The following is a 15,146-nucleotide window of genomic DNA, read 5'->3' as shown; positions in this document are numbered from 1 at the left end:
ACTGCAAACAGACAACTTTCTCTAATAAATAAGGATATCTCAATCATGGTGAAAACTGCTCAAAAAGCACCAGTAGAAGTTGTCAAAGCAACCTGCATAATTTCACTTTTGTTCTTCCCACTCTCCATCTCCAACACTACCTAGCATACTCCCAAGCACACTGTTAACTTAACAATGTTTTAAAAAGATGTCTAGTAATGGTATAATAAAAAACTATACAAGTGTGAGACAAAATAAAAATTGCTCTTTTCAAAATGTCTACATTTGGTCTAAAAAATGGTTTTCCACTTTTCCTCCTGATCACAGAGAGTACTTCAAAGAGCTGAAAAGCCACAGGATCACAAAGGAACAGGCACCTTATGTCAATAGAGTGAGAACCACGTCAAACTGTGAGCCTTTTTTTCTTTAAATAGACACATTGGGATCCATGTGGACATGTGGTAGAGGGAATTCTTACTCAGCTATGGCTGGACTACATGGCCTTCAAACTCTGAGATTCTGGGATTCTCTTGTGGAAGAAGCAAAAAGCCTTTTCAGCTTTCCTAAAGACAAGTCCTTGGGTACTTTTATTCTTGTACTGATGGACATGGACATGGACACACACACACACACACACACACACACACACACACACACACACACACACACACTCCAAGCTGAAGGTCAATGTCAGTCACACAAGTCACATGGCATACAATACCCACGTTTCCTCTTTTCTAATACATTCCATAAGTTTCTGCACTTGGGCAGTAGGACCTGAATGAAAGGGGACACCAGAGAGAACATCAAGAGAAGACAGGCCATAGGGGGTCCCCTCAGTGAGTGATTGCTACTATAGGGGAAAAGGAAAGTCACCAAAGAAAATAAGTTGCTAGCAGGTATTCTAGCTTCTATGAAAAGGACAGGAGGGATCAGGAATGTAAAACCAGGAAGCTTTTAGGAAAATGCTAAGCTGGAGTCTGATTGACTTTGGAGTGGAGCTAGTTTATGGTGCCCAGAGGATATACATACAAACTAGGAGAAGGATCATCTCAGGGATGGCAAGCCTAGGGATAAGGAGGGAAAGAAGGGCAGGGGGGAAGTGTCTCTCCTGCCTTGCTCTTGAATGTCAACAGGGAAGGTCTCAGGATTTCCTTGGCGCTCAACAAAAATGAGCAAGTCAATCACGATCAGGGTGTATACGTGTATATATACACTGTCTGTCTGTCTGTCTGTCTGTCTCTTTCTCTCTCTCTCCTCTTCTCCTGTCCCCCACCCCACAATTCATATTGGGGCCTAGAGCTATATGAGACAAGATTCCAAAATCCTGCCTGACCAAATAAAAAACAAAGGGCTTCCTAGACCTGCATCCAGATCAAAGATGCCTCCAAGAGAACTGCTGTTTACAGTTCTGCTCCAGTTATCAGTCAAGGTCAATGTACATACAGTAGACAATAAAGGCCTGTAACTTCGGTGAAGTAGTTGTTTAGGTAAAGTCATTTTTCATAGCTTAGCTGAGTCTCTTGCCCAAAAGCTTAGTCCCCTTCAATCTACCTGGCACAGGGGCTACAAAACGCTTCCTTTGACACAGGATTTTTAGGACCTCCCTGGGTGGACAGACTATGTCTTCCTCTCAAAGGTACAAGAGAGAAAGTCTGGAGGATTCAAAGTGGCTTCTGTACAAAGGTTTAGGATAAGGTCCGTTCAACTTTTTAGATGGTTAGGGAAGTTGGCAGATTTGGAAAAGCAAGAAGACATTAAATAATTAATCTATTGAAAGGATGAAGTGAGAGAGAATGGATCTATTGAATCCAAACCATTTCAATAATGGTACAGTCAAGGTAACAAGTCTGAGGTCTGAAGCATGGAAGCAATTAGTTGGCATGCCAGCAAAACACGCATCTGAACCCTCAGAGTGATACATTCTCATAGAAGTACACACTAGTTAAGTAGGTTCAGAGTCTCCTGGTCAGAGCCTACAGAAAAGGTTCTAGGATACTTCACAACAAGATGTAGGCAGCAATGAGAGTGCTGACCAGAAGAACACAGAATCAGGAGTCTGTCTAGCTAAGCAGCAAAGGCATGGCAGGAACCAGAAGCCTGAGGAAACAAAGAGTCAAACTGGAGGAAGTCATCTCCACCAGGAAGAAGTGCACAGTCAGTTACCACTAGTCCATCCAGGATCCAGCCCAAAAGTCAGTAAATAAGTAAGGGTAGTGGCCTCTGGTTCAGGGCACAAGACAGCTTCTCTGCTATGCTTTATGTGCTTGCCAAGGATAGGCAACCCTGAACCTCCATGGAAGAACTGTTGGCATAAACAGCTCACAAGTGCCATTAAATGTTGCCTCTAACTGGAGAAGAGACAAAGGTGCTAGAATAATTAGGAAGTCCTTAGAAGCGTTTGCATCCTCTCCCAGCTCCCAGGGTACTTCCATTTATTATCATTTTATTATAAATTGTCTTGGAGATTCTATTCCCCATACCTGTAACATTCCAAAATAAGATACTCCTCCCGGCTACATCGGAGGAGCTATCTCCCTCTTTCAGAACGTAAGCTCTTTAAGGGCAGGGACTGTTTATACTTTTGTCTTTGGATCCCCAGCATGACTGCTTGGAGTACAGGAAGCATTTAACAGACGCTTTTTCAGTCAACCATTCATTTATTCAGTTTAGTCAATCAATAAGCACTGATTAAGCTGGCAGTTCTTAACCTAGAATGCAAGTACTTCCAAGGCAATCTGTAAATAGATTTTTTTGGGGGTCATGAGAGAGTTTGAAATTGGATGAGAAAAATATTTTGATAACTGCATTTCAGTATAATCAGTTTTCTTTCGTGCATATAAATAACTTTAATCTGAGAAGGCTCTTTACCAGACTGCCCAAGGGGCCATGAAGTACCCTTGTATTTCACTCCTACTACATGCCAAGCACTGTGCTATGAACACAAAGACAAAAGTGGAACAGGCCCTGTTCTCAAGGAGTTTACATTCTAAGGTGAAAGATAATACATGTATATGTAAATTCATACATAACATATACAAGATGGTTACAAGGTAATTTTGGGAAAGAGTGTACTAGAAGATAGGAGATTGGGAAACACTTCACATTGAAGGTGATATTTGAGCTGGGGGCTTAAAAAATCAACAACAGGGGCGGCTAGGTGGCACAGTGAATGGAGCACTGGCCCTGGAGTAAGGAGGACCTGAGTTCAAATCCAGCCTCAGATACTTAACACTTACTAGTCATGTGACTTTGGGCAAGTCACCCCCACAATTGCCCTGCCCTCCCCGTTCCAAAAAAGCAAAAAAAAAATCAACAACAGGGATTGCAAGAGGCAGAGGTAAGAAGGGTTCTAGACACAGGGAACAGCCGGTGCAAGGCAGAGAGACAGGTGATGAAGTCTTCTTTGTGAAGAACAGTTAGTAAGCCACTATAGAAGAGAGTAATGTACAAGAAGACTGGAAAGGATGGGAGGGGCCAGACTGTGCAGAGATGTAAAGCCCAAGCAGAGTTTATAGTTGATTCTAAGAGGCAATATAGGATCCTGGGGGATAAAGAGGAATTTGATAGAATTAGACCTGGACTTTAGGAAAATCACTGGTGCAGCTATGTGGACAACTACTCTACTCTTTGGAGTAGAGAGAGGCTTAAGATAGGAAGTCAACATAGGAGACTATTATAAGACTCTAGATGGAAGGTGATAAGGATATGAATCAGGGCAGTGGCTGTGTGAGTAAAGAAATGCTAAGAAGATACAAAAGATGTTGTGAACAGGAATAAGATAAAAAGGTTTGGTAACTACTTGAATATATGGGATGCCAAAGATGACACTGAAGGCAACTGGGTAGCTGGAAGAATGGTGATGTTCTCAATAATGATAGGGAAGTTCAGAAGAGGGATGGGTTAGGGGAAAGATAAGGAGTTCTCTTTTGGGAATGCTGAGTTTGGGATACTTATTAAAGACCTTCTGGGAAAGATCCAACAGGCAGTTAATAATGATGGAATTGAGTTCAGAAGAGAAATGTGAGTTAGATATATAGATCTGCAAGTCATTAGCATAGAGACAACAAATGCACCTATGTTCACCAAAAGATCATGAAAAGAAAACACAGAGGGGTGGCTAGGTGGCGCAGTGAATAGAGCACCAGCCCTGTAGTCAGGAGGAGCTGAGTTCAAATGCGGCCTCAAGACACTTAACACATACACACACAAACTAGACATGTGACCTTGGGCAAGTCACTTAACCCCAATTGCCCTGCATTCCCCCCTCCAAAAAGAAAAAAAAAATACAGAATGAAAGGATCGCCTAGGATAGAGCTTTGAGATATATACACAATTAGTGGAAATAACACAGATGATGTTTCTTTGTTTCAAGTTTATGTGCTCTGCTCTTCCAACTATAGTACAAGCTCCTTAGGGAACTATACTTCTAATTTTTACAGCCCTAATAATCAACTCAGAAAACAAATATGTAATGGGCACCTACTACATGCTAGGTGTATGAAAGGGACTCCACAAATGCTTGTTGAATCATTTACATGAGCATCAATCCCTGGAAAGATTTAAAAGGCTCAGAAAGTACTATTTTAGCCCATCAAAACAGCCCTGCCATGAAAAGTTATCCTGAGTCAGTTTTAAGCCAAAACTCAAGATCTTTTCACCTAGGGTGATGACTTCATTGGTATAGGGAACTAATGGTACAGAAACTCCTTCCATCGACCCTTATCAATGTAGCTGCCAGGGGCCTTCATGGAAAGGTAAAGTGACTTGTCTGTAACTGCACAGCTAATGTGTCCCAGACACAGGACTCACACTTGCGTCTCCCTAATGCTAAGGAAGGCCCTCGGTCACTTACGAGCCCCTTTGTCTCTATGAATGCAAAATTAGCATCCCGCTTTGGCAGAAAGCTCGATACAAGTCTTCCTATTCCTTTATTCTTGGCTCCCATGACAAAGACAGCCTCCCACACAAAATGTCAAATAACCAGAAGTCCTTCCTCAGGGACATTTGGTGACCATGCAGCAGAGCGCCCCCAGTCCACAGCATAGACAGATACACACAGCCACACAGCATTTGTGCTAAGGCCACTGTGTCCACACGACTCCAAACCAGCCAGGAGGGCTCATGGTGTGAGCTGCTTGGAGGAGGTCCCAAGCTGGGCTGAAACACAACTCTGCCACAGATTTTTGCATACAAGCGCTCTGATCACTCTAGCAGTCAATCTCCACTTCCTGCTTCCCTTTCAATAATTACCTGCTGTCTTTGTCTGTTCGTTCGTTGATAAGAGGAATCCACCGGCTTGTTACCTAAAACAAAAGTTTAAATTATTCAGAATGATGAAATTAAGATGATTATGATGACTGGAATTCATATTGCTATCATGCTCAAAAGTTTGCAGAGCACTTTCTATATATTATCTCAATAAGGATGTAAGCACCCGACTAGAGAGGCAGGGGACATCTCTGCAGCTTCATAAATGCCATTTCAATAAAGATATAAATGAGGTACAATAATACCTCATATACAATAATAATGGCTAACATTTATATAGGGCTTTAAAATTTGCAAAGTACCTGACAACTACCATTTCATTTAATATTACTTAATTTTCACAACAATCTTTGTAATGTAAATGCTTTAGTTAATCCCATTTTACAGATAAGAAAACTAAGGTAAAGAGAGGTTAAGTAACTTAGGGTCACATAGCTTGTGAGTATCTGAGGCAGGATTCAAATTCGGACCTTCCTTATTCCAAGTCTAAAACGCTTTCTCACTGTGATACCTATATTCTTCTTATTCATCTAAATTAGGGGGTGGAAGAGTACATAGTAGGACAGGTAGCAGCACATACATCTTAACCCTGAGGGTGGCCATTAGTAGTGAAATGTACACTAGCCAGGTAATAATGTGGTAGAAACACTGAAATAAGCAAGTAGTTCCATGGAATCTAAACCCTTGAAAATATGATACCTGCCTAGAAATATATTAAACCATTCAGTACAACCTGCCAGTAATAATACACATTCTAAAGCATTCTGGCTCCCATCCCTAAACTTTCCTTCATTCTAGTCAAAGAATCCACAGAATAAAAGGGGAAAATTCTATCAATGAGGTCTCTAACATTCTAATATAGGATCTGTGAATGAAAGTACTACTTAAATTAAATCAAATCCAGGCCACAGCACAATATCCATCAAAAACTTCATACACACATACCTTATCAATAGAATGCTTGTTGTTAACAGCATAGACTATGCAGATCACATTTGCCTAGTAGAAAAATGAATACATTAGCAATCTTCTTGAAATTAAAACAGAAATGTAAACAGCAACAGCTCTATTTTAGAGCCTAATGCAATGGGGCTAATGGAAAGAAGAGTAAAAAAAAAACTAGCTTCAAAAATGGTAGAAACCTTAGGTCCATACTGATACAAGGGGATGATGAATTTCTTAAAAGCTCAGTTAAATATAGATTCATAACTATCACACACTAAAGTCAGCTATTATAATGGAGTACTGGGGGGGGAAAGCTGGGGAACAAAAGACCGAGGTGAGGAAGACAGGACCACCAACCCAAGTCATTGTTTACCCTCCCCACAAACACATACAGATCCCAACACAACTGTGTCTCACTGCATCCCTTGACTTACCTGGGAGATCTCATGATGAAGCTGTTCATCACTCTGTTCTGCTTCTACAAGTGACAGAGATATTAACTTCCATGGGAAAAAATGAATGGCCAAAATTTTATTCTTTTTCATTAGCACTACTGAGTATACCAAACTACATGATCCCAGTTCAGGGGTGGGGAACCTGCAGCCTCAAGGCCACATGTGGCCTTCTAGGTCCTCGGGTACAGCCTTTGAGTTTTACAGAACAAATCCTTTCATTCAGTGGATTTGTTCTGTGAAGTTTGGATTCATTCAAAGGGCCGCACTTAAGGATCTAGAGGGCTACCTGTGACCTTGAGGCTGCAGATTCCCCGACCCTGTCCCAGTTCATTGTTACATAAGATTAGGTTAGGAAATGAACAATAGGACAGGGAAGGCCAGAGGAAGCCAGGGCAAGGAATTCACTCAAACAAATGGGTTAGCAAATATTATTAAACAAAGGGGTAATGTGTCAAGTTCAAGGGAGGCAGCCAAGGTAGGAAGGGGCAAGTAGATATTATAGTTTAAATAAACAATTTGTCCAGGGTACAAGGAACACTTAAGGAAAGCAAGAGCAGGTAGACACTGTGGAACTAAGTGAGCATGAGATCCAGAGTCCAGAAAAGACAGGCTACAGAGGTCAATAAGCCAGGATAAGAAACAAGGACTCTGGAGTCGGACAAAGGGGGTAATGTCATCAGGAGGTAAAGTCAAAGAACCTGAACAACAAAAGGTCAGGATCTAAAGCATGAGTCTAAACCACAGGCACAGGGAGCCAGAAGTAAAAACGGAGCCTCAGAGTGGCCCAAGAGTTCTAGGTGGCCCCTTCTCCCTGGGGTCAGAACTGGTGTCCAAAACCACTTGATGGAGATGCTTCCTGGAGGCTGAAATCCGTGACCTCTGAGGTCCATCCCAACTCTGGATTCTAGGAGTGTAGGCAGATGGAGCCTGCAAGTGGTGGTAAATAAGCAGACCAACATTCTTCACACTTGGATATGGGACAATCATAGGTCAAACTATTGAGCCATTCGACAGTAAAAAGACTAAAAAAAAAAAAAGCCACTGGACTAGAAAAGAGTGTTTCCAATACCAGTCCAATACCAGCATTACAAAAGGGCTCCACTATATTTATTCTACTCAACCCTATTCTTAGAAAGTTCCCTTTCTCCCCCTAGTTTGGACTTTTGATTTCATGAGTGTGGCAAACTCTTGGTCTAGAAACTCCCTCCACTGATGTGGATTGGCCATTCATCTATACCTTGGTCTTAGTGAACTGTCTGAGACACAGAAAGAGTGAGCTACTTGACCATGGTCACCCAGGTAGCAGGTCTTGAATTCAGAGCTGCTGAGTTCTCCAGGGTAGCCCTCTACCCAAAAGGCCATGCTGACTCTTCATTTTTACATACTGAGCTAATCATATGTTGAGCTTTAAATTACTACCACAGACCATTAGAAGAGCTACAAGACCCTTAGAGTGACAAGAGTCCTTAGAGACCACAGCCCTGTCCCTTCATTTTATGTCCTCTCCAGATGACCAGAGAGGGAACAGGGATAATTCTAGGATTCCACATACTAAGATAACAGATTTTAGAGTTGGATGAACCTTTGGATGTATCTAGTCCAAACCCCTCATATTAAAGAGAAAGAAACCCAAGCCCAGATGGGTTAACTTGCCCAAGGTCATACAGAGAGTAAGACATAAACCCAAGATTTAAACCCAGGTCTCCTACTCCAAATCCAGTTGTTTATTCCCCATAAACACAAAGAAGTCAAAATAACTTTTTATTAACTTTATCTTCAGGATATTGGCTGCAAGATTGTTCATACAGAAAAATCGATCATATCAACCAAACTAACTCTTTGTGACTGATACAGGTCAACTGATTTCAAAGTTCTGGGCTCAGGATTAGGGAGTATTTTCCTCTACTGTCAATCCACTCAAATCCTTAACACTCCTCTACTGGAGGGAAAAAATATGAGTCCTAGAGATACAAAATTGCCACACAAAATAAAGATGTTAATAAGAGTTTAGGTAAATGAATTTAAGAGATTTTAACCATGGTATTGGTATTCCTAATGCAGTCATAGAATGGTTTTTAAACATGGGAACCAGCATAAAGGCAAGTGGTAAAATGACTAAAAGTGAGCAGTGATATACACAAAATTTCAAAATTTCAGATAAAAATGCAAATATGTGATTTTAAGTTGGTCCAAATGTTATAATATCAATTGGGAAGCAGGTTGACAAAATAACGAATTCTGAACCAAGGCAAAAATTTGGTCCTTTTCCTTTCGTGGTTTTCATCATATACAATACCATAAAGTATAACAAATTTTGGACTTCACTTTGTAAACACCCTAAATCCACTTGGGCAAAGTCAACCTGAATTTCAACTCACTTCTTGTCCTTCAAGCTGACAAACTGATGGGCAAAGAGGGCAGGGACCCTGCACAGGGTCCCACTGCACAGCATGACAGCATCCCCTTAATTAGTTGCTCAGTTAGTAGTGAAGAGAAGAAAATCACCAAGTTTTACTGACAATACATTCATTACCTGAGTAATCGACGATGTGTGTTGGAACTCTCTCAGGTGTAACATCAGCTGGAATGGTGATTTCTTCTGCTCGTGGAGGGACCTTAGTTTGCAAACAAACATTGAAAAAGAAAATACTTAAGAGACAAACAAGCAAAGCCTGCTCATAAATGCTGGGATTTGTTAGCCTGTTTTACAGGTATCCAATAGGCAACATCACAGCTGCATTTTCAAAGAACCACTGAATCACTGAATTAGAGCTGAAAGTAATATCAATGGGATTTTCAATGGGAATTGAAATGGGAATATCAATGCCAATTCCCTCTTCTTATATATGAGGAAACAAGTTGAGAAAGGGTAAGAGACTTGCCTAGGGTCAATTCTTATTTCTAGGTTTTACTAGAGATGCAAATATATATAAGATAAACTTATCAAAATGAGTGTTTTTTAATAAAGATTACATTTTGGTTTATAATATGTATACATAATAAGAATACTTCTTATGATGCTATTTGTGAATGTGGATTAATAAGAGAACAGTGAAGATTTAGAGAATTTTCAAAGCTCTTTATTTTATTATAAAGGGTTGTTCTGATGTAAGGAATCCCCAAAATGAACTGTAATCAGGCCTATACACTCTCAAACCACACGATTTGCTCAAAGACTCAGTATGTTTATGTGCTCACGAGTAAGTCCAACAATTCAGCTTAAAAAATATGTAAACCTTTGATTTTTTCCTTTCAACTGATAAATGCCTTCATGTACCACTTTCAATTACTAAAAATCCCAAATCAGAACACAGTCTTGGTAGGTTAAATCACCTCAAAAGACGTTCACACACTAGATATGACTATCAATGTGACTGTTTCTGAGAGAAACATGAAAATGTGTCACACCACATAAGACTTTTGGGATTACAAAAAGCAACAAAGTAAAGCTCAAACTTTATTAAAATAAAGTTCCCTGCTCAATATCCTAATGAAGATGCCTCATGTATTCTGATTCAAACAAGTGCCCTGCAGGTATAGCAGGGGCTGAGGTTGAAATGTGTGGTGGCTTCTAGGGGGCTCACAGGAGAGCCAAAAAGAGACTACAGAACCACCTTGCCACCCCAAACAACACAAAGTTTTGGCTGCAGGTACTAGAGATAAGAGACTAAATTTAAACAACAACACATTATTGCCCAACTCTCATGGTGTGGAGGCAACACTGGATTTTCAAAGAAAATTCAGCTCTGCCAATGGGCTGCACTGTGTCTATCATGAAAGGACCAACACAAAGTGGGGTGAGGCACCCTACCAAACAGCTGCCTATCAAATGATGAAATTTTTGACCACAGCAATTCATGAAAGTCATCTACAAGGACGTGGAAAGGTTGAGATCTATGTCAATAGAAAGAGTATCGATAATGATTAAATCACAAACTATAGAAAATGCACAAATCTTTTTTTGTTGGTTGTTTTTTTTTGCTTTTTGAAGGGCAGAGGGCAGGGCAATTGGGGTTACGTGACTTGCCCAAGGTCACAAAGCCAGTAAGTGTCAAGTGTCTGAGGTCACATTTGAACTCAGGTCCTCATGACTCCAGGGCAGGTGCTCTATTCACTGTGCCACCTAGCTGCTCCTACACAAATCATTAACACCACTACATCCTACATTTGTTTTGATGCTTAAAATTTTCTAACATTTCTACAGAAATGTTATTTTATCTCATCCTTACAATAACCTGTAAGATAGTCAAGACAGGTATTAATATCCTCATTTGACAAATAGAAAAATTGAGGCTTAGAGGATATTAAGCAGCCTACTCAAAACCTTACACCCAGTAACAACAGCTAGACTAAAAGTTACAATACTTCAGAGGTAGCCATGTATGAGTTAACATCACCCTTAAAAAGACTTATACAGCTCAAAAGAAAGTAAAACCAAGCCAACAAAAAATTTCAATATATTCATTTCATTTTACCTCAACTTGGACAAAATCTGAGCAATGGTTAATCTCTATGGAAACAGGATATTAAAAGAAAAATCAGGATACTTTACCTCTTCTGGGAATTCTTCACTAACCAGAGACATGATCAGCGATGTCTTCCCAACTCTGGCTGTGAAAAGAAAAAATCCTTATGTGAATAGAGCATTTAAGTGCTCCATGGAAATCACCCTTTCAGAGAGAGGGAGGTCTATTAATTCTACAGAACTCTCCCCAAGATTCTGGAAATTCTTCTCTCTACCGCCATGTCCCGCCCTGCTACCTCTCCTCTTCCCGATCTTTGCCCTCTTCACGATCTAGGGTCCTTTCATTTCTCCATATACTTCCAGTCTAGTCTAAATAGCTGCCTATTCAATTTTACTACTTCCAGGAAAAGAAAAGCTCTCTAAATCATCTATCATATTGCTCAGCAGATTACTACTCTGATCCCATCATTTCTCTATTCAAAATTCTTCAGTGATTCCCTAATGCCTTCCAAAGAAAGTGTTACCTTCTAATCCTAGCATTCAAGGCCTTCTACTCTCACCCTAGTATAGTTTTCCAGCCTTAACAGGTACCACTCCCATTCACATATACTGCATTCCAACCAAACTGGATTATTCTGCACCCTCATTCTTTCCCTATAGCCTCTAATACTTTGTTCACTATGAGCTCCTCTTCAATTTCTATCTGTGGAGGCCCCTCCCTTCCTTCAAGGACCAACAGAGTTGCCACTCTCTCTAAGATGTGCTTCTAACCCCACTTCCAACCTTCAGGTGCCTTCTGCCCAGACTTCTCCATTGCATTTCTGAGTATCCTTGGTATCCTCGCTATTCGCATGCCTGTTTTCCTCTTCCCTGCCTACAAAACTTCTTGAAAACAGGGCCTAGTCACATCCACCATTTTTACTCCACTCCCTTAAACAGAGGATGCAAAGAATATATGCTGGTTTGGATGGGAGAAAAAAGAATCAAAATTACCACTGCGATCTACAGTATACTTTTAAGACTCAAGAGTAACTGGGCATTTTTTTTTAATTAAGGGCAAGGGGAGAGTTGGTAGCTCAATTTAATTCAACATTTATTAAGTACCTAAGTTTACACAGCACTATGTTAGGCTCTAAGAAAGATAAGAAAGCAATCAGGTACATAGGTACCAGGTAGTGCTCTAAGTACAAGTCCCATTTACAAATAACTACCGAGGTGCAAAATGTTATCTGATGAATAAAAGATCAGTTCTGACTAGTGTAATCAGAGAAAGCTTCATGGAAGAAGAGAACTCTTAAATTTGGAAAAAAAAAAATTCTCTTTGATTTTCAGAATTCTTTATTATGGAAATCAAAAAGAAAATCTCCTATAAGTCAGAACCTCAATTTAAAATGTATGCTACTATACTCTTAATTTTTCGAACACCTAACTACTATAGCTAAATATGAGATTCCTTAATGAAGGTACTTCATACAGGAGAATCAGAAACCAAGGAACCTAACTATGAGCATACTCAGTTTCCTCCGTCTGACCATGAGCAGCATCCCACCATTAGAATGGAAGCCCTTGGAAGGCAAAGGCTGCTTCACTTTTGTCACTTCATGCCCAGCACAGCACCATTCAGAGACAAAGTACTTAACATCAATTGGCTAAATGGAAGCTACTACTTCAGTCAAGATCTGTAATTTCACTTGGGAAACTCCCTTCCCAGGGGCAGATCTCTACCCGGTGGATAACTTTATTCTTAGAGGGACCCTTTTTGAGGAAGCAAAGAACTAGAAACAAAGCAAATGTGCATCTCCTAGAGAATGGTTAAACAACCACAGAACAATAATAGAATGGAATAGCAAAAAAGAGTTCAGAGAAGAATAGGAAGACTTTTATGACATGATGCAAAGAGAAGTAAGCAAAACCAGGAAAACAATAACACAGAACACAATGTCAACAATGTAAATGGCATAAACAAAACAAAAGGAAATTGAATGCTGGGTAATTTTAGTGACTAAACTTGATCCCAGGGGAGAGAAAATTCACGTCCATCTCTTTCTGAGAGAAGAAGACCCTAGATGTACATGTACTGTTAGTCACAAGCTGATAAAGTTGGTTTTAAATAAATTTTTTTTCTTTCTTTTAAAATACTTATACAAATGATAATTTTCAAGGAAATGGGAAGGGACAGACCATTCCTGGAAATGAAGGTGTGACGTCAAAAAAACATTTTTACAAGTTGCTTGGGCCCCCTTCGTGGAGGTGGGAGGTGCACAGCTATGGTACATGTTGCACAACTTTTTCAGACATAAAATTATAATGATGTAAAAACAAAAGACATCAATAAAAACTTAATTCTAAAACAAAGTTGTTGGGACATTATACAGTTGAAACTTGCCCACCTGCCCATGGTCATATAGCTAATGTTTGTCAGAGGCAGTGTGTGATCTCAGGTTTTCCTGACTCATTCCCTTTTTCTCTCATTCTGGATAAGTGACTGGATTTTTCAATTTCCACACAAATATTTGCCATACAATAGCCAGGGGCCAGGAACTTCCATTAATGGGTCAGCTGTGGTTCTAAGCTCCATTTCCTCTGGCCACAGTTACCCTGCAACTCAAGAGAAGACCTCTTAGGAGTGCTTTGAAGAGCCTGAAGCCCTAACTCAATATTTCTCAATAGTGGCTAATTAATGAAGAGGTAATAAGTATTTCAAATAATAAGTGACAATAATCTGGTACCTACTGTCTGCCTAAACAAAAGGGTTTGATTAAAAAAAAAAAGAACCTATAGACTTTGTAACTGTCTTTTTCTCCCTATCTTCCCTCCTTTCCTCTTTTCACTCCCTCCTGTTTGGGTCCTTGCTCACTGGGCTCCTTTTGATCTCACAGTCCATGAGATGCTGTGGAATCAGACCACCCACTCAACAACAGAGTACCTATGCAAGGAGGTGCCAAATATGGGGTGAGGAAATGAGAAAGAGCAAATAGATTTCCCTCTCCATCCTTCCCAACCCACTGGTCATCATCTCCACAACTGTGGCTTCTTTAATTTCCTTAAATTGTCCAGTATGGTAGACCTGAGTCTGGACTGCTGCTAAAGAGTATATTTATGGCAAGGCTTTGGAATCCATCTGAGATAGTAACCACTGCAGCTGTGAAATACCCCGTTTCCCTTCAGCATGAGTTCTGTATGCACTACCCCGATCAGGAGTTTCATTCACTGGCTCGGGGAAGTGCTGCCTTCTTCATTCACTGTGGGTCCCTACTGATCTAATTATAATTCTAGGGAAAAGAGGGTAGCAGTTTGTATGAAGACTACTTTACATGAACTGAGACCATAGAAATCACATGAGGCACATTAAATGATAATATAATGAAGACACTTCATTAAAGTTGACACTTTTCTTTTCCTTCTCTTTCTTCCTTCTTCCTAACTTTCCTGCTACTGTCAAGGCCAACAGTTGCTACCTTTGTAATATCTCTCCTATAAGTCCTCTCCTGACACTGCCACCACCTGGCGACACACCCTCATCATTTTATGCCTGAACTATTGCAATATTCTGCCTCAAGTCTCTCCCTGCTCTAGTCCATCCTCCGCTCAGATGTCAAACTGATTTTCCAAAATCATTAGGTCATATTCCTTACTAAATAAGCACCAGTCGCTCCTTATTACCTCTAGGATCAAATATAAAATACTCTGTTTAACTTATAAAGCCCTTCATTAATCTAGCCCCTTCCTACCTTTCCAGTGTTCTTACACCTGACTCCTCTCCATATATTGTTGATTCAATGTCACAGGCCATCTTGATGGGAATTGAAAAAGATGATCCAGGGGCGGCTACGTGGCGCAGTGAATAGAGCACCAGCCCTGAAATCAGGAGGCCTTGAGTTCAAATCCAATCTCAGACACTTAACACTCACACTTAACTAGCTGTATTACCTTGGGCAAGTCACTTAATCCCAATTGCCCTGTCCTCCCCCCTCCAAAAAGAAGAAAGAAAGAAAAGAAAGGAAAGAAAGAAAGAAAGAAAGAAAGAAAGA

At 40.3% G+C, this 15,146-nt stretch overlaps 1 protein-coding gene across 6 annotated transcripts in view; it reads right to left on the bottom strand.

The window, feature by feature from the left end:
- The window catches only part of RHOT1 (ras homolog family member T1), a 67,785-nt gene that overhangs the window by 39,900 nt on the left and 12,739 nt on the right, over nucleotides 1-15,146 (bottom strand). For 3 of the 6 annotated variants that reach the window (XM_069089892.1, XM_069089896.1, XM_069089897.1), the window contains exons 2-6: nucleotides 11,203-11,261; nucleotides 9,184-9,265; nucleotides 6,630-6,673; nucleotides 6,196-6,249; nucleotides 5,233-5,285 (exon numbers count right to left, since the gene is read on the bottom strand). In XM_069089892.1, coding sequence (XP_068945993.1) covers nucleotides 5,233-5,285; nucleotides 6,196-6,249; nucleotides 6,630-6,673; nucleotides 9,184-9,265; nucleotides 11,203-11,261 — 292 coding nt within the window. Of the gene's footprint in view, nucleotides 1-5,232; nucleotides 5,286-6,195; nucleotides 6,250-6,629; nucleotides 6,696-9,183; nucleotides 9,266-11,202; nucleotides 11,262-15,146 lie in introns of all 6 variants that reach the window. The other 3 variants (XM_069089893.1, XM_069089894.1, XM_069089895.1) reach the window with 3 other exon arrangements.

Source organism: Petaurus breviceps, unplaced genomic scaffold (genome assembly GCF_028583685.1).
Source record: "Petaurus breviceps papuanus isolate PSGF00001 unplaced genomic scaffold, PetGlider_PUasm1.0 186, whole genome shotgun sequence".
Classification (NCBI taxonomy): domain Eukaryota; kingdom Metazoa; phylum Chordata; class Mammalia; order Diprotodontia; family Petauridae; genus Petaurus; species Petaurus breviceps.
This window is presented reverse-complemented; position numbering and strand designations above follow the sequence as displayed.